Source organism: Scyliorhinus torazame, chromosome 1 (assembly GCF_047496885.1).
Source record: "Scyliorhinus torazame isolate Kashiwa2021f chromosome 1, sScyTor2.1, whole genome shotgun sequence".
NCBI classification, from domain to species: domain Eukaryota; kingdom Metazoa; phylum Chordata; class Chondrichthyes; order Carcharhiniformes; family Scyliorhinidae; genus Scyliorhinus; species Scyliorhinus torazame.
In genome coordinates, this window is record NC_092707.1 from 147968066 (window position 1) to 147993440 (window position 25375).

The 25375-nt window shown below is 45.3% G+C and overlaps 1 protein-coding gene across 6 annotated transcripts in view; it reads left to right on the forward strand.

Moving 5' to 3' along the window:
• LOC140414552 (AT-rich interactive domain-containing protein 1A-like) overlaps positions 1-24978 on the forward strand; it is a 251459-nt gene extending 226481 nt beyond the window's left edge. For 5 of the 6 annotated variants that reach the window (XM_072500985.1, XM_072500988.1, XM_072500989.1 and 2 more), the window contains exons 13-20: positions 6018-6150; positions 6658-6830; positions 6975-7110; positions 7479-7598; positions 9322-9421; positions 13693-14482; positions 19236-19366; positions 22156-24978. In XM_072500985.1, the coding sequence (XP_072357086.1) occupies positions 6018-6150; positions 6658-6830; positions 6975-7110; positions 7479-7598; positions 9322-9421; positions 13693-14482; positions 19236-19366; positions 22156-23856 (3284 nt within the window). In that variant the 3' untranslated portion in view covers positions 23857-24978. The remainder of the gene's footprint in view (positions 1-6017; positions 6151-6657; positions 6831-6974; positions 7111-7478; positions 7599-9321; positions 9422-13692; positions 14483-19235; positions 19367-22155) is intronic. The other variant, XM_072500986.1, reaches the window with a different exon arrangement.
• Positions 24979-25375: the final 397 nt, after the last annotated feature.

The window sequence follows — 25375 nt, forward strand, 5'->3', positions numbered from 1 at the left end:
CACCTGCCCTCCACCTCAAAAAAACCTGCTCATCCAGGTCACCGTTATGTGTGCCTGGTGAACCACCTTGAATTGTATGAGGCTCAGCCCGGCACATGATGAGGGTGTGTTGACTCCACTCAGAGCATCCTCCCACAGACCTGCCTCTAGCTCCTTACCCAGCTCATTTTCCCACTTGCACTTTACCTCCCCTATCTGGGTTCCCTCCCACTCCATAAGCTCTTTATAAATTTCCGATACCTTCCCTTCCCCCACCCCCATTTTAGAAACTACCATATCCTGTATCCCCTATGGTGGTAGAAGCAGAAAGGTCGAAACCTGCCTTCGGACAAAGTCCCTCACCTGCAGATAGCGAAACCCATTCCCACCCGGTAATTCAAACTCCTCCAACCAAGGAAAGCTCCCGTCAATAAACGGGTCCCCCAGCCTCTCAATACGGCTCTCTGCCATCCCCAAAACCCCCCATTCAACCATCCTGGGACAAACCGGTCATTACCACACATTGAAGCCCACACTGATGCTCCCTCCACTCCCATATGCTTCCGTCACTGTACCCAAACTCTCAGAGCCGCCATCACCACCAGGCTTTGGAGTACCGAGCCGGCGAGAATGGCAGAGGTGCCGTTACCAGTGCCCCTAAACTTGTGCCCCTGCATGATGTCGCCTCCACCTGCTCCCATACCGACCCCTCCCCCACTTCCTGATCATGGCTATGTTTGCCGCCCAGTAGTAATTCCTAAACAACAGTGGGGAGAGTGGACATCCCTGCCTCGCCCCCCGGCTCAGTCTGAAATATTTCGAACTCACCCGGATTGTCCGCACACTCGCCACTGGACCCAGTCTACAAAACCCTGCCCAAACCCAAACCGCCCGAGGACCTCCCGCAAATACTTCCACTCGACCCGGTCGATGGCCTTCTCCACATCCATAGTGACCACCACCTCCACCAGCCTCCCTTCGGAGGGCATCATGATGACATTCAAGAGCCTTCTAATGTTGGCCGTTAGCTGCCTTCCTTTAACAAATCCTGTCTGGTTCTCCCCTATCACCCTCGGAACACAAACCTCTCTTCTCGAGGCCAAAATCTTGGCCAGCAAATGACGTCAACATTTAATAGGAAGATTGGTCTGTATGACCCGCATTGTTCTGGGTCCTTCTCCCGCCTCAGGATCAATGAGATCGAAGCCTGTGACATTGTTGGGGGAAAACCCCCCGCTCCCTAGCCTCATTAAATGCCCTCACCAGCACCGGACTCAGCACCCCAGAAAATGTCTTATAAAATTCCACTGGGTATCCATCCGGCCCTGGGGCCTTGCCCGACTGCATGGTCTCCAATCCCTCTGCTACTTCCACAATCCCGATAGGGGCTCCCAGCCCCTCCACCAATCCTTCCTCCACCTTCGGAAAAACTCCAAACCCTCTAAGAATTGCCTCATCCTCTCCACTGCAGTTGGGGGCTCTGATTCATACAGCCAACAGTAAAATTCCTTGAACACCCCGCTCACCCCCACTGGGTCCAAAATCGTGTTCCTCCCTCTATCCTTCACTCTTCCTATCTCCCTGGCCGCCTCCCTTTTCCTGAGCTGGTGTACTAGCATCCTACTAACCTTCTCCCCATATCATATACCGCCCCTCTCGCATTCCTCAACTGCCTCACCGCCTTCCCTGTGGATATCAGACCAAACTCCATCTGCAGCTTCTGCCGCTCCTTCAAAAACCCCGCCTCCGGGGCTTCCGAGTACCTTCTATCCACCTGGAGGATCTCCCTAACCAGCCTATCCACCTCTTCCCGCTCCACCTTCTCCCTTTGAGACCGTACCGAATTCAGCTCCCCCCTAACTACTGCCCTCAGTGCCTCCCATACCATTGCTGCCGAAACTTCCCTTGTGTTATTTATCTCCCAAGTAATTCTGGATGGCCTCCCTCACCTGCCTGCACATCTCCTTATCCGCTACCAGTCCTACATCCAATCTCCATTGCTGGCACTGACCCCCCCCCCCCCCCCACCCCCCCACCCCCTGCTCACCCGTAAATTCACCCAGTGTGGGGCATGACACGGTAGCACAGTGGTAACACTGTTGCTTCACAGCGCCAGGGTCCCAGGTTCAATTCCTGGCTTGGGTCACTATGTGTGCGGAGTCTGCACGTTCTCCCCATGTCTGCGTGGGTTTCCTCCGGGTGCTCCGGTTTCCTTCCACGGTCCAAAGATGTGCAGGTTAGGTGGTTTGGCCACGCTGAAATTGGCCTTAGTGTCCAAAAAGGTTAGGTTAGGTAGGTGAGGTTACTGGGTTACGGGGATAGGTTGGAGGTCTGGCCTTAAGTAGGGTGCTCTTTCCAAGAGCCGGTGCAAACGTGATGGGCCGAATAGCCTCCTTCTGCACTGTAAATTCTATGGTCCAACAGAACAATCGCCGAATACGCGGCATCCACCACCCTGCTAGCCCAAAGCCCTGTTCAAAACAAAAAAAATCAATCCGGGAGTACACTTGTGTACATGGGGGGAAAAAAGAAAACTCTTTCGCTCTTGGTCGTCCGAACCTCCACGGATCTACCCCTCCCACCTGTTCCATAAACCCCTTTAGTTCCTTCGCTACGCCTGGCACCCTCCCTGTCCTTGAACTCGACCGATCCAACCTCGGATCTATAACCGTATTGAAGTCCCCGTCCCCCATGATCAGCCTATGCGAGTGCAGGTCCAGAATCTTCCCTAGCACCCGCCTCATAAACTCTGCGTAGTCCCAGTTTGGTGCATACTACAGGTATCCACTCCAGCTTCCCATTCACCATAACGCATCTACCCCCCCGAGTCCGCGACTATGCTCCCTACCTCAAATGACACCCGCTTATTGATCAAGATCGCTACCCCCCCCTAGCTTTAGAGTCTAGCCCTGAATGAAACACTTGCCTAACCCACCCCTTCCTCAGCCTGGCCTGATCCACTACCCTCAGGTGCGTCTCCTGTAACATTGCCACGTCTGCCTTCAAACTCTTCAAATGTGCAAACACACGACCCCTCTTGACCGCCCATTCAACCCCCTCGCGTTCCATGTGATCAGCCTGGTCGGCTGCTCGCCCCCCACTGCGCTTCCATGAGCTAACCCGCCCAGCTAGTCTGGTAGCCCCCGCCCATGGTGCCAAGCATCCTACCCCCCACTGATATCTCTTTCCCCCCCCCCCCCCCCTTCCCCAGCTCGAACATACATGTGCAAAACATCACAATCTCCAACAAACACTAAGAAGAAAATTCCACCCACTATCCCCCATTAAGAACAAAGTTAACTCGCAAACAAAACGGAGCAACGGCCCCAAATTCAGTGGAAAACAACACACACAAAACCCAAAGAGAAAGGAAATTGAGCAGCATATCAAGAACACAACTGCTCGCCCCCAAGTTCAGTGTCCTCCATCACCTGCCAGTCCCCTATCCTTAACAAAGTTTATTGCCTCATCTGGCGATCCGAAATAAAGTTCCTGGCCCTCATAAGTGACTCACAAAAGCGCTGGGTACAGCATGCTGAACTTCACACCCTTCTTAAAGAGGGCCGATTTCACCTTATTGAAACTAGCCCTTTTGGCCAGTTCCCCACCCAAGTCCTGGTAAATACGCAGCTCGTTGCCTTCTCATATTCAGCTCCTCGACTCCCTGGCCCACCTCAAGATCTGTTCCTTGTCCAGAAACTGGTGCATTCGTACCACCATCACCCTCGGCTGCTTCCTCATGTGCGCCCTGTCCACCTCCAAGGATCGAGCAAATGCACCTTCCCCCAGCAGCTACTTGAATATATGCGCCACATATGCCCCTGCGTCCAATCCCTCGCTGCCCTCCGGAAGGCCAACAATCCTCGGGTTCTGCCTGCATGACCTGTTCTCCAAATCCTCCACTTTGTCTTGCAGTCTTTTCTGGAGGTCCTTCATCAGCCCCATCTCCACCGCCATCATGGCTAGCTGCTCCTCGTGCCCAGCAACCGCCTCTTCCACCTTCTAGATCACTTGGCCCTGGGTTTCCAATCTCTGCTCCACCCGGTCAATCCCCGTCTTAATCGGATCCAGGTATTCCTTTCTTTGCTGAGCAAAGCTCTCCTGGAGAAAGACTACCAGCTGCTCCGTTGATCACTGGGCCGGCAATTTTGGTCCCTGACCCTCCGCCATATTCTCCTGCGCTGCAGACTCCACTCCTGTCTTCGACCAATGATCTCTCCTTTTCAGACCACTTCTGGTCCACGAATCCATACACTGGTGGGGAATCCTTCTCTACTTCACCAGTCTCCTGTTGTATCGGTCAAATCCACCGTAAATCGGGGGGAAAGGTCTCAAAGGTCCACCACGAGTGGGAGCTACCAAATAAGCGACTACTCCTTCCATGGCCGCGACCAGAAGTCCACGTTTTGACTTTCTAAATGTCCTGTTATTACTTCCTTAAGAATGGATTCTAACAATTTCCCAACGGCAGATATTAAACTAACTGGTCCAGAGTATCCTACTTTCTGCCTCCCTTCCTTTTTCAATATGGGCGTTACATTAGCATTTTTCCAATCCACTGGAACCTTGCCCGCATTCTGGGAATTTTGGAGTGTTATAACCCATGAATCCACTATCTCTGTTTAACACCGTAGGCCATCAGACCCTGGGGACCTGCCTGCCTTCAATCCCAATAGTTAGTTTAGTACTTTTTCCTTATTGATGATGATTATTCAAAGTTTTTCCCTTTGTATTAGCTCTGCAATATCTATTGCTATTGAAGGTCTTAGTAGAGGCAACAATTCTTTGTTCAGCTCATTATGGATTGATAAAGCAGCTATAGTTATTTTCCATCACCTCCCTCCCAACTAAGGTTGATAATATGCATGACTTACCAATACAAATGAAATTGCAGAGCTTCGAATCATGGAAATCATTACTGTCGGGTGAGGAAGAGTTCAGTGAGTGAGAGCATGATATCTTTCTCTCCCTATTTTCCTCTTGGTGCCTCTTTTCCCCATTTTCTCCCACCCCCCCAACTTACTCCCCCCTCTCAATGATCTTTCACATGTTGTGACCAGGAGGGTAGGCTTGCGCAGTCTGACTAGCCCCATTACTCCGTAGGTCACACGTTAGTTTAAAAGTTTGATTCTCTCACCAAAATGCCTTGTTATTTACCTTCACTACTGTTACCCAGGATAAAAGAGAGTTTAACCAAGCTTCTTTCAATAAAGCAACAAAATTATCAATTTAGCATAAAACTAATTTTTGTCAAATAGAAAGATAAAAGTTATTAACATACACGCCAAAACATAAAATAGAGGAATTCTGCCAACGGTTAAAAGTCAATGGTTCAAGGGGAAAGGAAAGGTGGTGGAGTCCTTGAAATGGTGATAGAAACACTCACACATTCTCTCTCTCTCTCTCTCTCTCTCCCCCTCCACCTCTACTTCCCCCTCCACCTCTCCCTCTCTCTCCTGTCAAGATGTTTCCAGCTTTAAAACTGTTGAATTACTTCATCTTGTAAAGGGATGGGCAACATGGTGGTACAGTGGTTAACACTGCAGCCTCGGCACCGGAGAGTCTGGTTCGATTTCAGCCTTGGGTGACTGTGTGGAGTTTGCACATTCTTTCCCTGTCTCCATGGGTTTCCTCTGGGTGCTCCAGTTTCTTCCACAGTCCAAAGATGTGCAGATTACGTGGATTAGCCATAATCAATGCATGGGGATAGGGCGGGGTGAGTGGGCCGAGGTAGGGGGTCGGTTCGGACTCGATGGGCTGAATGACCTCCTGCTCCATAGGGATTTTATGGATTCTGTTTTTTCCAGGAATGACAATCTAAGTCCTGCATTAACTCTTAAGGGACAGTGTCTTTAAAAACACCTTCTTCCAGAGTGTGCTTAGCCCTTGAAGATGAACCATCATCTATCATTAAATTGTTCATGATACATCATAAATCAGTAGTAAACTTTAATATAGGCATACTTTTCAGAATTTGCAGGGAATTCTGGGCCGTTTTGGCTCCATTAAATGGTAATCCAAGCAACTTTTTTTTGCAGCTGGTTCAGGTTCCTTGCAGGGTCCTCAGACCCCACAGTCCACCAGCAGCTCGATGGCGGAGGGAGGAGATGTAAAGCCACCAACACCCGTCTCAACGCCACATAGCCATGTACAACCAATGCCAGGTTCCAGGTAAAACCAGCTGTATTTTAAAAGCTTGCATGAGCTCAAATAATTGCAGTTCTCTCAATGCATCTGATTTCCTTGGACTATTGATTGGGGGCTCACTACAGTAATGATAGAGTTGTCTTCTCTTAGAAATTGTTTCATTCACTGATTTGTTCCCAAAAGGAACCATGGATGGGGGCAGGGGCAGTTCAGTTCAGTTCAGTTCCTGGATCAGTTCAGGCAGGGAACTCTGATGATGATGGGAGATGATTGGATCATGAGAAAAAAAGAAAGGAAAAAGAACGGAATGGGTTTATTTACACTGCATTATTGCCACGTGTAATTGGCAGATTTGAAAGATGGGAAACCTATGGAATGAATCAATGACCAATCAGTAGAGGAGCTGGTTGTTATGTGATGCTTCCACCCCACATTTCTAGCTATTGTTATTTAGTTGTCAGTGTGGTTAGGAAGGAAATGCCATTTTTTCGAAAGGTTTACACCTCTTTAACATGCTGTATTAAAACTCAGGAGCAACTCTGTGAGTGTCCAGGATCCGTTTGCAGACAGTAGTGACCCAGCTTTCCAGAAGAGGACCACTGTGACTCAAAACCCTGCATACCCGCCCAGCATGAACACCACGGATTTAATGGCCCGCATGCCATACGAGCCGAACAAGGATCCATTTGGCGGAATGAGGAAAGGTAGATAGAGTTAGCTTTCAAATTATTTCTTGAAAGGGAAATTTGTTTTATATGCTTTTTTATAGGAGTTATTGGCCAAACGTTTCTCAACCAGTATTTTGGGGTTGTTTGTAAGTAACATAATGAAACTCATCTCTCTCCCAGCAGCTCCTGGGACTGACCCTTTCATGTCTCCTGGACTCGCTCCCAATACTGGAATGGGAGATCCTTACAATCGCCCTCCTGCAACTGGTATGGGGCAGAGGCAACAATATGCATATGTATCTGGATTTGAGAGGAGGTAGGTCTGAATAATATTTTGAAAGTTTGAATGCACTAGACCTAATATATTCTGTTTGGATCACTATTTCAATGAGCTTAACACCATTGGTTAAATGTTTAGATCTGGTTTTATTCACAACCATACAGGGTTTTGGGAGAGTGGCTTTGAGACTTTTCATCTATGCCTCTTTGTCCTGTTGTTCCTTTTGCTTTTGGTGAAGCTTTGCTTTTGAGTTTCTTCCAATCGCAGCCCTTCGACACCTGGACATTCTTTCGAGTTGTGGGATTCAACTCTTTGATGTGGTCAGGTGACAGACATGTCCACAGAGCGCACATTTCTGTAGTTCATTCACCTTGCTCTTTCCTTCTCCACCTCCATTCTGTTAGGTCTGAACATGGGATGGGCCCAGAGGGGACTTTAGGACCAGTAACAGCGCAGCCTAATGTGGTGCCAGTCAATGCAGATTCCGGCATGTACTCTCCAAATCGCTATTCAGGACAGCAGCGGTAAGTGTGTATTGGGATGCTATTTTGCACTTGTTCTTGGAAAACTGGAAATTTTGGGTCTAATTATTGTCAAAATAATTATTTTGCAGAATGTATTCCTGTTTATTGATCATTTGTATAACACAAAGGAAGGGGCAAGCCAGTGATTGGAACAGAAATGATGCATTGCTGCATCTTTAGCTCTGTGTCTGTTTACTTAACAGCCTCTGTTGCTAGTTTTGCCAAGTAAATGTGAACCGTTGGCATTGAGGATGGACTCAAATCTCCATGTCATGCCGGTACAGGTTTACGAACAGGAATTTGGAGCAGATGTTGGCATTTCAGCCCTTTGAACCTGCTCCATCATTTAATCAGATCACGGCTGATCTCTTCCTGGTCTCAAATCCACATATCTACCTGTTCCCAAATCTCTTTAACCTGTTTTTTAAAATCAGAATTATATCTTATCTGCTTCTTGAAATCATTTAATGATTCAAGTTCCACCACACTATGAAGCAGTGAGTTCCACAAATTCACCACCCCTCTGCAATAAGTAGCTCCTCACCTCAGTTTTAAATCTCCCACCTCTCAACTTATATCTGTGACCTCTCGTTCTAGTTTGCCCCACAAGGGGCAACATTTGGCTTACATTTACTTTATCAATCCCTTTCAGTACTTCATATACCTTGATCAGACCCCCGCTCATTCTTCTAAACTCCAGCGAGTTTAAGCCCAAACTGTTTCATCTCTCCTCATACGTCAACCCTTTCATCCCCGGAATCGACCTGGTGAACCTCCTTTGAACTGCCTCCAATTCCACCACATCCTTCCTCAAATAAGGAGACCAAAACTGGACACAATACTCCAGATCTGGTCTCAGCAACACCGTATACAATTGCAACAGCACTTTTCTACTTTCATACTCCAGTCCTTTTGCAATATACGCTAAAATTCCACTTGCATTTTTTTATTATATGCTGTACCAACTTTTTGCAATTCACGAACAAAGACACCCACATCCCTCTGCCCAGATGCCTTTTTAATTTGCTTTCCATTTAGGTGATGATTTGCCTTTCTCTTTTTTTACGCCAAAATGACTGACCTCACACACATCCACATTAAACTCCACCTGCCAAATTTTGGCCTATTCTCCTAGCCTATCTATATCCATCTGTAAACTCGTTATCGTCTCTTCACTGCCTGCTTTCCCACCTATTTTAGTATCATCTGTAAATTTTGCTATGTTACACTCTGTCCCTGCTTGCAGATCATTTATATAGATTGTAAACAGTTGAGGTCTGAGGACTGACTTGTGCGGCTACAGGTTGTTAGCCAGCCAGAGAAGGACCCATTTATCCCAACCCTCGGTCAGTCAATCCAATCTAGTACTCTACCCCCAATACCCGACGATCTCACCTTCTGGATCTTTTATGCGGCACCTTGTCAAACGCCTGGGGTTGGGGCAGAATCCATGTGTATAAGCCTAGACATTTCAGTTTGAATTTATAGGGTTTGCAAGTTGTCTTGGTCAGAGGTCTTTTCCTTCCATATGGTTCCCTCCCAGCAGAGCAGTTACCTTAAAGATGGACCCACCAACCGCTCTTTAGCAGCATGTTCCCACCAGAAGCCATGTACATTTGATGGGAAGATTGTTGTATGAGGTTGTTGTCACTATAGGATCTGAATATCTGCATCTACTAAATTTGATGTTCTCCTCTCACTCAACCGGTTCCCATAATACTAGGCACGATCCTTATGGAAACCAATATCCTGGACAGGGAGTTCCGGCTGGACAGGCGTATTCTAACCAGCAACCTGGAATGTTTCCACAGCAGCAACAGCAAGTAAGTGGCATAAGGGGTTGGGCAGATAACAACATGTATTGAGCCTCAGCTCCTCTCAGTAAAAGCTGGTGGTGTGTAGGGGACCTGGCAGCCTCAACCAAGTGAATTATGTTTTAAAACATTGACGTTCGTTGAAAATATAGATTCATATTGTATGTAATAGCCGATGTTCCTGTTTGTGTAGTTAATGCCAGTCCTTAAATGTTGAGAACCAGAAATTGATTACAGCTTTTAAGGAAACAAGAACAGAATTTCTTAGGATTTGCATGCAGCCAGACTAATTGTCCCTGACTGTCGTGATGTGAACAGAGCTACCAGCACCTTAATTCAGAAAAAAATAGTCCCTAGTTAATCCATTAATGCTGAATTTCTGTGCTCATCTTGGGGCTAGGGAGTTGGATTGGATTTTGTTTATTGTCATGTGTATCGAGGTACAGTGGAAAGTATTTTTCTGTGAGCAGCTCAACAGATCATGAAGTACATGAAAATAAAATAAAAGGAAAATACATAATAGGGCAACACAAGATACTCAATGTGACTACATAACACCGGCATCGAGTGAATCATACAGAGGTGAAGTGTTAATCAGGTCAGTCCATAAGAGGGTCGTTTAGGAGTCTCGTAACAGCGGGGAAGAAGCTGTTTTTGAGTCTGTTCATGCGTGTTCTCAGACTTTTGTATCTCCTGCCCGATAGAATAAGTTGGAAGAGTGAGTAAGCCGGGTGGGAGGGGTCTTTCATTATGCTGCCCGCTTTCCCCGGTGGTTGGGGGGGGGGGGGGGCAGATGGATTTCTGAGTTTGTATATTTTTCCACCTGTTTTGTGTATTCTGGGTGCTCTACAATAACAAGGGAACATAGGCTAAATGCTGGGGCAAAGCTATGGCAGGTGGAATTTGATGTATCTATTGGATCTACGAAAAACAAATAGGAATGTTTTATTAGTAGAGAGATGTAAAAGCTGCAGAGGAGCAAATGGATTTCAGTGCCCAGCTACACAAACCATGAAAACATAGCGCATTGGCAGAAACGGCGATCAGTTGTTGAACTCTGATCTTCAAAGGAATTAGATTACAAAAGGGATTCTACTTTAGTTGCACAGAGCCTTGGTCAGACTCCTGGATTATCACATTCAGTTTTCGGCACTGCATCTCTTGAAGGATATATTGACCTTTTTAGGTGGGAAGCCAGGCCCAGATGCGCTAGATGTTACCAGGGCATCAATTTACAAACGTGGCTGGTATTTTTTGAATTTTGAAGGGTGGGTAACTGCGATGATTAAAGTGATGAAAAAGATTCAATGGAGTAGTTACAGAGAATATCAAAGTGGGGGAAATCTAGAATGAAGGGATAACATATCTAAGTTAGAGCTAAGCTATTCAAGAATGAAATCAGGTAGCACCTTTTTTTACACGTTCCATTTTTTGCAGTTTAACTGTAGCCAGAGAATCATTGGCAATGGCTTATCTTCCTGATCGCAAATTGCTACCTCTGGTGTTCCTCAAGGATCTATGCATGGCCCCCTCCTATTTCCCATTGACATGCTGTATCTTGCAACATAATTCGAAGATACAGAGTCAGTTTTGACTTGTACACTGACAAGTTCAATATGAGCTTCCGACCACATCTGTGCCTTCACTTGAGACTACCTTCTTCCATCTCAGCATTGCCTGGTTCTATCCATGGCCCAGCTTATCTGTTGCTGAAACCCTTATCTATGCTTTTTTTTAACCTTTAGACTATTCAAGCCACTTCTGACTAGCCTCCCATGTTCTATGCTCTGTAAAATTAAGGGCACCCAAAACTCTGCTTGCACCAAGTCTTATTCACCCCTCACCCTATGTGCTCACTGACCTACATTGTTGCACAGTTAAGCAATGCCTTGGTTATTTTTTAACTGTCCTATTTTCTACTTCTTCCATGGCCTTGCCCTATCTCTATAATTTCCTTCAACCTCACAACCCTCCAAGATAATTACTCTTAAGACTGGCCTCTTGAACATCCCAATTTTAATTGTTCCATCATTGTTGGTTATGCCTTCAGCTGCCTGGGTTCTAAACTCCAGAATCCCCTCCACAATTCTCTCCACGTGTCTAACTTTCCCTCCCCTTGCAGAAGTTCCTACAATCCTATTTTGACCAAGAATATCTCTTTGTGGTTTGGTGTCAAATTTTGTTTGATAATGCTAATTTAATGAGCTTTGGGATGTTTTATGAAGTTTTATAATGACTTGTTGATATGTGGAATTGTCTTACTCCCAAAAGTCTGTGGAGGTTAGGGATCAATTGAAATTTTCAAGTCTGGAGTCAATAAAGATTTGAGTAAGGATATCAGAGAATATGGCTCAAAGATGGGCGAATGTGCCTGATTGGCAGATGGCACATAGCTGGGTGGGAAGGTGAGCTGTGAGGAGGATACAGAAACGCTTCAGTTCTACGACGCTGAGGACCCGGGTTCGATCCCGGCCCCAGGTCACTGTCTGTGTGGAGTTTGCACATTCTTCCCGTGTCTGCGTGGGTTTCACCCCCTCAATCCAAAGATGTGCAGGTTAGGTGGATTGGCCACACTAAATTGCCCCTTAATTGAAAAATATAATTGTACTCTAAATTCCAAAAAAAGAGAAATGCTTCAGTTTGATTTGGACAGGTTGAGTGAGTGGGCACATGCATGGCAGATACAGTATAATGTGGTTAAATGTGAGGTTATCCACTTTGGTAGCAAAAACAGGAAGGCAGATTATTATCTGAATGGCTATAGATTGAGAGAGGGGAATGTGCATTACGACCTGGGTATCCTTGTACACCAATCGTTGAAAGTAAGCATGCAGGTGCAGCAGGATGTAAAGAAGGTAAATGGCATATTGGCCTTCAAAGTGAGAAGATTAGAGTACAGGAGCAGGAATGTTTTGCTGCAATTCTACATGGCCTTGGTGAGATCACACCTGGATTATTGTGTGCAATTTTGGTCTCCTGATCTGAGGAAGGATGTTCTCGTTATAGAGAGAATGCAGCGAAGGTTTGTTTACCAGACTGATTCCTGGGATGACAGGATTGGCGTATGAGGAGAGATCGAGTTGGTTAGATTATATTTGCTGGAGTTTAGAATAATAAGAGGTGGATATGATAGAAACCTATAACATTTTAACAGGACTAAACTGGGTAGATGCAAGAAGGATGTCCTTGATGGTGGGGGAAGTCCAGAACCAGGGGTCACAGTCTGCGGGACACAGGGTAAACCATTTAGGACTGCCATTGGGAGAGGTTTCTTCACCCAGAGAGTGGTGAACCTGTGGAATTCCCTATCACAGAAAGAAATTGAGGCCAAAGTATGTATGTTTTCAAAAAGCAGTTAAATATAGCTCTTGACCTAAAGGGATCAAAGGTTATAGGAGAAAGCAAGAACAGGTTACTGAGTTGAATGATCAACCATGATCATAATTAATGGTGGAAGGGCAGCACGGTGGCGCAGTGGTTAGCCCTGCTGTCTCACGGCGCCGAAGTCCCAGGTTCGATCCTGGCTCAGGGTCACTGTCCGCATGGAGTTTGCACATTTTCCCCGTGTCTGCGTGGGTTTCACCCCCACAACCCAAAGATGTGCAGGTTGGGTGGATTGGCCACACTAAATTGCCCCTTAATTGGAAATAAATAACTGGTTACTCAAAATTTTAAAAAATAAATAATTAATGGTGGAGCAAACGCGAAGGGCCAAATGGCCTACCTACTCCTATTTTCTATATTTCTCTGTTCAGATCAGCCATGATCTAACTGATAGGCAAAATGGGCTTGAGGGGGGGTGGATAGCATGACATTATCCCTATGTTTCTCACTTGGGTGTGGCACAGCTCTCATACTTGAGGCATAATTGCTCTTGGGGTTCAGTTCTAGAGATGCTGGCAGTCCTCTGGTAACCTATTAAATTACCATATTCATTTATAACTATAGTGATTTAATCAAGCAGGAAAGAAAGCATGGCCAAACCCAATTGTGTTCTTCCATCTATGTAAATACAAAACGTTTGCATAGAGTCAAAGTCAATGAGTGCTGATCAGGAATGGGATCCCTGTTCCAATTCCTCCTCCCCAATATCCAAAGAAACTGAGGCCTGTTGTCCATGCAGCTAGCCCCCTTAAAAGGGGGAGGATATTCTATGAAATAACCTCTTTGACAAAGCATAGCTCCTTGTTTTTTTAAATGTCAGGTCCTGTGTTAGTGTTATCCTCATACTTTTATTTGTATGAGTTTAATAAACTGAACATTCTCTTTGTTTTTATCAGAACTTCAAGCGCCAGATAGACGGGACTTATGGGCCTCCAGCCAAGCGGCATGAAGGTGAAATGTATGGGATGCCCTACACAGCCCAGCAATCTCAGCAAGATCTGTATAATCAGTACAGCAATGCCTATCCTGGTGCCGATCGCCGGCCGGTACAGAATCAGTTTCCATTTCAGTATGGCAGAGAGAGAATGCAAGGTCCCCCTGGCTCAGCATCTCAGCAGCCTGTGCCTCCACAAATGATGGGTCCATTACAATCTCCTCCTGAAGGACCACAAGGCACTGTGTGGTCAGGACGAAATGACATGGCTTACAACTACCCAAACCGGCAAGGTCCTGGTGCCCCACCACAAGCTCCAGGATATCACAGCATGAATCGTTCAGAGGAGATGATGGGACCTGATCAGAGAATGAACCATGAAGGGCAGTGGGCTTCTCATGTCAACCAACGCCAACCATCATTCACCCCCTCTGCCCCTCTTCCCCCGATCACAAGGCCATCACAGTCTACCTATCAAACTCCTCCATCAGTGCCAAACCATCTTTCCCAGGTGTCCAGCCCAGCTCCCATGCCACGACCGCTGGAGAACCGTACCTCACCCAGCAAATCACCATTTCTGCATTCAGGGATGAAAATGCAAAAAGTTGGACCCCCAATACCTGCATCTCATATTTCTGCACCATCCACACAGCCACCACTGATGAGACGCGACATTACCTTCCCTCCTGGTTCAGTTGAGGCATCTCAACCAGTTCTGAAATCACGGCGGAGACTCAGCACCAAGGACATTGGTAAGTGGTGAAAAACAGTAATCAAAGAATTCCTACAGTGCCGAAGGAGGCCATTCGGCCCATCTAGTCTGCACCGACCCTCTGAAAGAGCACTGTACCTAGACACAATTCCCCACCTTATCTCCGTAACCCCACCTAGGGCCAATTTAGCATACCCAATCCACCTAACCTGCACATCTTTGGACTGTGGGAGGAAACCGGAGCACCCGGAGGAAAGCCAGGCAGACGTGGGAAGAATTGGCAAACGTCACACAGACAGTCGCCCAAGGTCGGAATTGAACCCGGGTTCCTGGCGTTGTGAGGCAACAGTGAGAGCCACTGCCACTGTGCCATCCCAAACTACTCCGTAATGTTTTGGCAATTAATTTCCGAGGTGCTCAGAGTAGTTAGACTGGGAAATCAACAGTTCTAAACCATATCCAAGCCAAATGGAATTTGTGTGATCTGTAAACGGGTGAATTTACTTGATCGGAATAACACTGCAGCAATCATTTCATTGGGGGCTTGCCAGAATTTGGCATATGGGGTAATGCTACAGACTAGATTTGTGATGGGGGAACATTTGTTTTAACTGATCTAACCTCCTGCATAGAATAATTGTGCTGGTTGATTCTTTGCTCGATCTGTGCTGTCAGAACAGGCAGTTGCAGTGGTTTAAAGTGACGTTTGATATAAGAATGCTCTGTATTCATACCTTTTTGTTCAAAGGCATGTGGAATAGGTGCATTCCTATGTTTACACAAGCAAAGGATTATTCTAATGAATGTTTCAGTGTCAGCAAAGATCTGAGATGTTCTTCAATATGAAATTATTCCCAACTGGGTACCAAGCATGCAATTTCCAACCAGTTTAAGTCAACTTTGTTTGCTGGAATGTTCCTATCAATGCTTTGTGCCATAAGCATCCTTTGGGGAGGCAGTGGCGTTGTGATATTGTCACTGGACTAATAATCCAGAGACCCACGGTAATGCCCTGGTGGCCTGGGTTCGAATCCCACTATGGCAGATGGTGAAATTTGAATTGAATAAAAATCTGGAATTAAAAGTGTAAAAGTGACCATTGTTGATGTAAAAACCCATTTGATTCACTAATATCCTTTAGGGAAGGAAATCTGTCATCCTTATCTGGTTTGGCCATACATGTGACTCCAGATCCACAGCAATGTGGTTGACTTTTAAATGCCCTCCGGGATGGGCAATAAATGCTGCCCAGCCAGAATCACTCACTTCCCATGAACGAATAACCAAAAACAAAACTTCTGTGCAGCTGCATACCAGGCTATAGTAGAAAGCATTGGTAATTTTGGGTCGACTTAAGGTGTATATAGTCAGAGTTGAGAATATTTTTGATGTAGATACCTCTATAAGTCAGCCTGAAATGGTGATTTCAAGCAGAATGGCCCTGTGGATGAGAGATGATGTTGGCTGAGTGAGCAGCTGGAAGCAGAGGTAAACCTGGTTACATAATCTGGAGATGTATTTTGCACAAGTTGTCCCTGATAATTTTTTTCCTCTCTGGGATACGAAATGGATTAACTAATCTGAGATTTGCTGCTTTTAATAACATCCTGGAGATGACCACTGACCAGAAACTGAACTGAAGTAGCCATATAAATACTGTGGCTACAAGAGTATGAGATAGGCTGGGAGTTCTGTGGCGAGTAACTCTGTCCACCATCTGTAAGGCAAAAGTCAGGAGTGTGATGGAATACTCTGCACTTGTGTGGATGAGCACAGCTCCCAACAAAAGTTGAAGAAGTGCAATACCATCCAGGACAAAGCCTGCTTGATTCACCCCAAATCCACCACCTTAAACATTCACTCCACGTCCAGCGCACAGTGACAGCAGTGTGTACCACCTACAAGATGCACCGCAGCAATTGCCAGGAATCATTCAACAGCTTCCAAACCTGTGACCTCTACTACCTAGAAGGGCAATTGCAACAGATGCACGGGAACACCATCGCCTACATGTTCCTCGCTAAGCCACACACCATCCAGACTTGGAACTGTACTGCTGTTCCTTCACTGTGTTGCTGAGTCAAAATCCTGGAACTCCCTTCTTAATAGTGTAACGGGCGAGGCGTTTTCAGAACCCCAAAATGTATCATGGAGTTCAACCAACCTCTCCCTTTAATGGATTTGTTGCTTTTCCTAGCACAGGGCTTTTTCCCTAGGTGTGGTATTACAATTATGGACACGTGGGTTTTAAACACAAAACACTGTTTATTCCATGAACTCAACTTAACATTTTAAATAAACATTGGATCTCTCAACACCCCTTACTTCAAAGATAACTCAGAAAATATTGCAACAGTAAATAACTCCTTAAAATGTTCCTTTCAACTTCCAAGAGACTTAACACCTTTAAACAGTATCACATCAGGTTAAAGGATATATATATTTTCTGTAGAATGGCATAGATATATTAGCCTGGGTGACTTCAGCTCCTTGCTTTCTTCCTGCAAACTCTCTGGAAACACACAGACACACCCCAAGCTGCTTTCTCAAACTTGTCTTTCTCCCTTCAAGTACTCACAGCAAACCAGAACTTCTCAAGCTGCTGTCTCAAACTGGCTTTCTACTTTTAAACTGCTCTCAGCAAAACCAGCCAGGCACTTTTTTAAATTGCAAAACCAAACTGCAAAATGGCTGAACTGAGCTGAGCTCCACCCACTCTATGACATCACTGTTTTCTTAAAGGTACATTGCTTAAACATCCAGTTCTTAAAGGCACTCTCGCATGACAATAGCAATGTGGATGTACCTATACCACTTGGACTGCAGGAGTTCAAAATAGCAGCTCACCATCACCGGCTCCAGGGCAATTGGGGATGGGCAATTTAAACACTGGCCTAGCCAGCGACACCCATGAATGAATAAATAAAAATACATTGTGTTTTGTCTGTACTGATGATGTTGCTGTGACATTGGGTGCGACTGCATGACCTTTCCCATAAGTATGTGTGGCTGAATGTTCCTTTCTATTGAAGGGGTTCACTGTAGGTCTGGCTAACCAAGTGAATAGGATTAAATAGCAGACTGATCCAGGTATGCTGCTGCTGCGGGAGGCCTGGTCACGTACCTGCACAGAAAGTAAGCAAGTTAGTCCAGGACACTGTTAGAATTTTACTTTGCTTTCCAGAGGCATTCGTATGTTCAATATTTTAGGACAAATGGCAAGTTTTGGAGTAAGCCGGGAAAGAGCAGGAGAGTGGGGCTGATATCACTTTCAAGTGGTCCCCTTTCATGTTGTATGCTTTTAAACTGTGTTGTCCTTTGAGCTGCCACGACCATATTGATTAATGATGACTGAACAAAACCACCCAAGTTTTGCTAAATGGGACCATTTTATTAAGGCTGACTGTCAAGTAGAGTGCAAATCAGGTCATATGAGAATAGTATGACCATACCAAATTTGAATTTTACACTGGTGCAGACTGGGAAAAGGAAGCCACAAATTTTGAGTTGGTTTCCTTGGGTAAGAAAAAATAACTGCCCACTCAATTGCATTCTGGTGTGCTTTGCAGCCAATGACGTGTTTTTTGAAATGTAGTCACCTGTTATAATGTAGGAAACAGTGCAGCAAATTTGAGCATAACTAACTCCCACAAACAGCGGTGTGATAATGACCAGATATCTGCTTTTACATTGTTGATTGAGGGAAAAATATTGGCCAGGACAGTGGAGAGTATTTCCATGCTTTTTCAAAATGTTTGCATGGGATCTTGTACATCTATCTGAAAGGGCAGGCAGGAATTTGGCTTAAAGTTTCATCCAAAAGATGGCATCCCCAACAGTGCTGCACTGGCTTGACAGCCTAGATTTTTGTGTTGAAGTTCTGGAATGGGACTTTAACCCATAACCTTCTGATTCAAAGGTGAATGCGCTACTAACTGAGCCTTAGTACAGCACAGAACAGGCCCTTCGGCCCTTAATGTTGTGCCGAGCATTGTCCGAAACCAAGATCAAGCTATCCCACTCCCTGTCATTCTGGTGTGCTCCATGTGCCTATCAAATAACCGCTTGAAAGTTCCTAAAGTGTCCGACTCCATTATCACAGCAGGCAGTCCATTCCACACCCTAATCACTCTGAGTAAAGAACCTACCTCGGACATCCCTCCTTTATCTCCCACCCTGAATCTTATAGTTATGCCCCCTTGTAACAGCTACATCCACCCGAGGAAATAGTCTCTGAGCGTCCACTCTATCTATCCTCCTCATTATCTTATAAACCTCTATTAGGTCGCCTCTCATCCTCCTCCGTTCCAAAGAGAAAAGCCCTAGCTCCCTCAACCTTTCCTCATAAGACCTATCCTGCAAACTAGGCAGCATCCTGGTAAACCTCCTTTGCACCCTTTCCAATGCTTCCACATCCTTCCCATAATGAGGTGACCAGAACTGCACACAATACTCCAAATGTGGTCTCACCAGGGCCATGCATAGTTGCAGCATAACCCCGCGGCTCTTAAACTCAAGCCCCCTGTTAATAAACGCTAACACACTATAAGCCTTCTTCACGGCTCTTTGGCTGACATAACAATGAGTCAGAATAGAGCTAATGTGGTGAGCCTTGTCAACACAGTAAGGGTATAGGGGAACCAGGCGTTTTTAATGCAGACCATAGTTTTTTTATTGTAGAGATGAGAAAGGTTGCAAATAAACTGTAATGCTCAAGATGGATATGTGTTGTGAATGTGACGAACTGTCCCCAGATTGTGATTTAAGCAGCATTCTTTGTGTTCCATTCCCAGGCACCCCAGAGGCTTGGCGAGTGATGATGTCCCTTAAATCTGGACTCCTAGCTGAAAGTACCTGGGCCTTGGACACCATTAATATTTTACTGTATGATGATAGCAGTGTAGCTACCTTCACACTCTCACAGGTGAGTAACAGTGAGCAAACCTTGCTAAATGGAACGGAATCTGACTACACAAAATAGAATTTGGGATTGAAATCTGATACCAGTTTGGCTTCTGCACAGTGACTGCCTGGGTCCTACTCATTGAGACCTATCAGGATAGAATAAATTTACTGCCATGGGGATTCAGCTGGTCATGAATTGTCCAGGCATTAGGCAACTCTGGATGAATTTGCATACCAGTTGAAACATGTGGTTTTGAAAATATACAAACTGCTTTGAGTTGCAGTGGGTTTTATGTGTGCTCACTCTCGCCTATGCAATGTTTCCTCATTCTTTCTATCCTTGCCCTCATATTGTTAGAGATGAGGAGACTTGAAATATATGCAGAGAAATGTGGTCCATTTCTTCAATTATACATTTAACATTTAAGTTTAACTGATAATATTCTCCTGTCTTGGGCACAGTGTCTCCCTGATTTAGTAAAATTTATGGACTGTATTGAGACAATACCAGAAAAACATTGGAAGACCGCCAGCAAACTCTCTGGATTCATCAAGCTGAATATTATTTGAGGCTATTGTGTAAACTTTGGGTCTGATGGCCAGTTAGCATTATACATTGGGAGCATATATGGAGTTATTGTTATGTGGGCCAGGCAAGGAAGTTGGGTGAAATTTGCTTCTGTCGGGGTCGGCCATTCAAACAGTAACCTAGCACCAGTTAAAATGATAGGATGGAAAATCCAGGTGTGCTCTTCTCCATATTCTCTGTGGCTGCATTCTAGGTCATAAGATTCTTTTCCCTTAGTTATTGAAGCTTCAATATTAGCCATGTGTGTTCTGGCCCAAAGTACCAAATTATGTTCTGTTTTTAAAAAATCACAAAAGGATGGGTGAAATTAGGTACCACATTGTCCTTTGTCGTCGTCCCCCCCTGAGGGGGGCAGCTGATGCCAAGTGAATATCAGCAAGACAGATCTTTGGAGATGAGCGGGGTGGGGCAACTGATGCCAAGTGAATATCAGTAAGACAGATCTTTGGAGATGAGCAGGGCGGGGGGCAGCTGATGCCAAGTGAATATCAGTAAGACAGATCTTTGGAGATGAGCGGGGCGGGGGGCAGCTGATGCCAAGTGAATATCAGTAAGACAGATCTTTGGAGATGAGCGGGGTGGGGGTGGGGGGGCAGCTGAAAGTGAATATCAGTAAGACAGATCTTTGGAGATGAGCGGGGAGGGGGGGGGGGGGGGCAGCTGAAAGTGAATATCAGTAAGACAGATCATTGGGGGGGGGGGGTGCAGCTGATGCCAAATGAATATCAGTAAGACAGATCTTTGGAGATTGGAGATGAGCCAAAGCTAGACCTGAGGGAGGTTAACTGAGGTTGGCATAGCATAACTGATCTGAGAAAGCCTGTGTACTAGGCCTGCCTAAACCATTGTAAGTCTCAACAGAACACGCGTTCACCAAGAAAAAATAATTAGAAAATCTTGTGTAGGAGGGAATGATGAGCCATGACCTAGAGATAGCTTCCTTTGACAAGTTCATCCTGCAGGTCAGATTGTTCGTTGTTTTGTTCACAGGAGGGCAGAGGATTAGTCAGTTAACTTCCATTGATTTGCTGCATTTATTTGGTGTCAGTGGCAGTGTTGGAAATATTAGATTTACAGCACAGGGCAACCCATTTGACGATTGTGTCTGTGTTGATGCTACCTCTTCAGTGCTTCCAGAGGTTAAATGTGAGAATTGTTAGGTGGCTCATTTTTTTATACAAACAGGCACGGAGTGCAAAAAGCAAGGAGGTTATGCTAAATCTTTATAAATCACTGTTTAGACTTCAGCTGGTGTAATTTTTTCAGTTTTAGGTATCACACTTCAGGAAGGCCGGCAAGCCACCTGAGATGGTGCAGAAGGGATTTTATTGGAATGCTACCAGGAATAAGGGATTTAAGTTTGAAGAGAGATGGTGGAACTTGTATTGTTCTCCTTAGTGCATAAGTTAAAGGGAGATTTGACAAAGTTATTCAAAGTCATGAAGACGTTTGATAGAGTAGATAGGGATTAACTGTTTCCAGTAGCAAAAAGGTCTATCACTAGAGGACACCAGATTTAAAACACGTGGCAAAAGAATTGGAGAAGAGATGAGAAGTTTTATTTAGGTGGTGGGTTTTTGTGATATAGAATGGGGGATGCAGGCTTGATAGTAATGTTCAAGAAGGGAATGGATCCATACTTGAAAAGTAAACATTTGATGGGCTAAAGGAAAGAGCAGGAGGAGGGATTAAAGGATAGTTTTTTTCAAGACCCAAAACACGCATGATGGCCTGACTGGTCTTCTGTGCTATTCATTCTATGAACATTCATGACTGGCTTTGTGTGAATAATGGCCACTTGGTTGAAGTGTCACCCGTGAATAATCATGCCAGTAGGAGTCCGGAAGGGATAAGAAGTTGTTGAGGATATAGAAAAATCTACTTTATAGTAATTAAAGTAAGTAATGGGTTTATTCTGTGCTAACTTGTGCAGTAAGGCTGTGTAATAGTGCCATTACAGGATTGTTGCAACCAACCCCTATCTCTCTTGGTCCTTCGTGCAGTCATTTGTGCTTCCAGACTTCAGATTTTGTGCTGCCAACACCAAGGCTTGGTGTGTAAGCAAAATGTGGTTCAGGTCTGAGGTTTGGTTGTTCCAGGATTTAAGTAAACATGCACAAAGTTGGGATTTTGTGTCCTGCTTACTTTTCACCAGACTCTGCTTAGTCATGCTAGTTTGTGTTTGTTTGACCTCTTACCTCTGTTTCATCTTTTCTCAGTTACCCGGATTCTTGGAGCTCCTGGTGGAGTATTTCAGGCGATGCTTGATTGAGATATTTGGAATTCTGAAAGAGTACGAGATCGGGGACCCTGGCCAAAAGACACTACTAGATCCAGAGCAGTTTGGGAAAGTAAAACTGCAGTCAGAGCTTCAGGCGGGGGAAGAAGAATACATTATCAGTGAGGAGGAAATGGCAGCTAACATGACCGAGGATACCACGACCATCGAGAGCGCAGAGGAGAATCCGAAGCACATCAGCAAATTTGATAGACTTCCTGTGAAAATAGTTAGAAAAAGTGACCAGTTTGTGGTGGATCGCTCAGATAAATTGGGCAGGGTGCAGGAGTTCGACAGTGGATTGCTACATTGGCAGATTGGGGGAGGTGACACTACAGAACATATCCAAACACACTTTGAGGGTAAGACACAGGTACTGCTGCGAAAACGAACAACCGTCCGTGCAGGATCTGCAAAAAGGCACACAGCTGAGAGCAAAAAAGGGACAGCAGAGGAAGAAACTGAGACAACAGCAACGGTTGAGGAGCCTGAGAAAAGCATAACTGCGACCGTGGATGATGTTCTGTCAGCAAGGCCCAGCTCCTTGAACAAGGAGGCTGTAAATGGTGCAGCAGAGGGGAGCACGATGAGCAGCAAGTTTCCTTTTGCTATTCACCAGGCACAAAGTCATAAAAAATTAAAAATCCTTGAGGATGAGCCTTGCAGCCGGGATGAGGTACCGCTATGTATGATGGCAGACTGGCAGGATTCTTTAGCGAAGCGCTGCATCTGTATATCAAATATTGTCCGCAGCTTGTCATTTGTGCCTGGGAATGACGCAGAGATGTCAAAACACCCCGGCTTGCTGCTCATCTTGGGCAAGCTGATCCTGCAGCATCATGAACATCCTGAACGGAAACAAGCGCCATTAACATATGAGAAGGAGGGTGAGGAGGATGAAGGTGTGAGCTGTGATAGTGATGAGTGGTGGTGGGACTGTTTGGAAGTATTACGGGAAAACACTCTTGTCACATTGGCCAACATTTCTGGGCAGCTGGACCTGTCTCTGTACCCGGAGAGTATCTGCTTGCCAATTCTGGATGGATTGTTGCACTGGGCTGTGTGTCCTGCAGCTGAAGCCCAAGATCCTTTCCCAACGCTAGGTCCCAACGCAATGCTCTCGCCCCAGAGGCTTGTCCTGGAGAGTTTATGTAAACTCAGTATCCAGGACAGTAACGTGGACCTAATCTTGGCGACACCTCCTTTTAGCCGCTTGGAGAAACTTTATGGGATATTGGTCCGGCTCATTGGGGAACGTAAAAGCCAGGTGTGCCGTGAAATGTGTGTGGTGCTTTTGGCAAACCTGGCACAAGGAGATAGCCTGACTGCCCGAGCGATCGCCATTCAGAAGGGAAGCATCAGTAACCTACTGGGTTTTTTGGAGGATAGCCTTGCTGCCACTCAGCTCCAGCAGAGTCAGCCCAGCCTCATGCACTTGCAGACTGCACCTATTGAGCCAACAAGTATGGACATGATGCGCCGGGCAGCCAAGGCCCTGCTGGCAATGGCAAAAGTAGAAGAAAACCACTCTGAGTTCACGTTGCATGAGGCGCGACTGCTAGATATCTCTGTATCGCCTCTCCTGAACTCACTGGTTACAAATGTAATTTGTGATGTACTCTTCATGATAGGCCAGTCATGACAGCCGTGGGAACCTTACCGTGTGTGTGCGTGAGTGGAGATCTTTGAATCGACTGTTTCTGTCTTTATTTATGCAAAAACCACCTCTGTTCCCAAAATCTGCCCCCACCCACTCTTAACAATGGAAGGATATTGTAGTCATTTTGATCAAGTACCAGAGGAAAAAGAAACCATGAATGTTTGCTGCCTGTGTATAAGTCTGAAATTTTTTAACCAAAGTTGCTGTCTCGTTTACAGTGAGTTTGGGAGACTGCCTCGTTCCTGGAGGGCCTTGCTTCGAGGTTTTTATGGTAAATTTTGGAAGCTAAGTGACTTGGGAAATCTTTGTGGTTCAGTGCTGTACTCTGAATTGTAACTTAACCACTGGAAGGTGGCTCATCGGAAGCTCTGTGTATGCCATGCGGGAGACAGCCTGCGCATTAGACCCTAGACGTATGTAACCTTCGACCAGCTGTAAGCAATGTTTCACATTGAGAAATGCTGGTTTGGCAGCAAACTGTAGTTTTAAAACTTTTTAGTTTACAGTAAACGTGAAAAAGGCTTTTCCCCCTTAAAAGTATCATGTGTGTATCTACAACACCCTGACCTCCCCTTGATTGTATGGACTGTCCTCTTTCACTTCCTGACTGGTTTTAAACTGCAGCCTCAGCCCCTGAGCTGTGATTGTATATAGAAGTTGTACAATGCACATACCCTCAGAGTTGGTTGTTTTTTTTTCCTTCTCTCGTAGAATGAGGTTTACAATTTTCATGACATGGTCAAGCGAGAAGTGACGATAGCTTTTATTTCCATCGGCCATATCCTGCGAGGGTAATGTACAAGTTTCTGTATGTATAAAGTTGTGCTCTAGTTCAAGGAGAGCAACAGATCACGTTTTTCCTTTATAATCAAGGTGTGGAAAAAGTTTAGGTTCAGTTGAAGCTCACAAAAAATGATGAAGAAACACAACTTGAGATTTTTCAGTGCTATGAAATCTGCATATTTGTATTTCAGACAATGTAGCTAAAACTTGATGTAAATTCCTCCTTTTTCCTTTGGCTTAATGAATATCATTTATTCAGTATGAAATCTTTATACTATATGTTCCACGTGTTAAGAATAAATGTACATTAAATCTTGGTAAGAGCTGTGGAGGTTTTCGTTCATTTCCGCAGGTCTAGGGTCAAGTATTATGGAAAGTAAATGAGTATTGAGAGGGTACAGATGAAGACAGTCTGTGTATATGTTTAGAAATTAGACTTGATGCCTGCATCGGATAGAAAGTCTGGCATGGAAGATTAACTACTTGAACAAAGGCTGCTAATGTCTGAGGAATGTACCCAGAGTGCAGGGGAGACAATTGACAAAGGAGATCCGGTAAGTATGTAGGGTTGCAATTCTGGACTGCACATATTCGTTTTTGGTGAGGGGCATTGAGCAGGACCCTTTGCTCGCTTACCATTATCTGGTTGACCATCATAGCCCACTCTGTTTGAGCAGATTCTAGAGAAGCACTTGAACTAAACAGAATCACTCGTCAA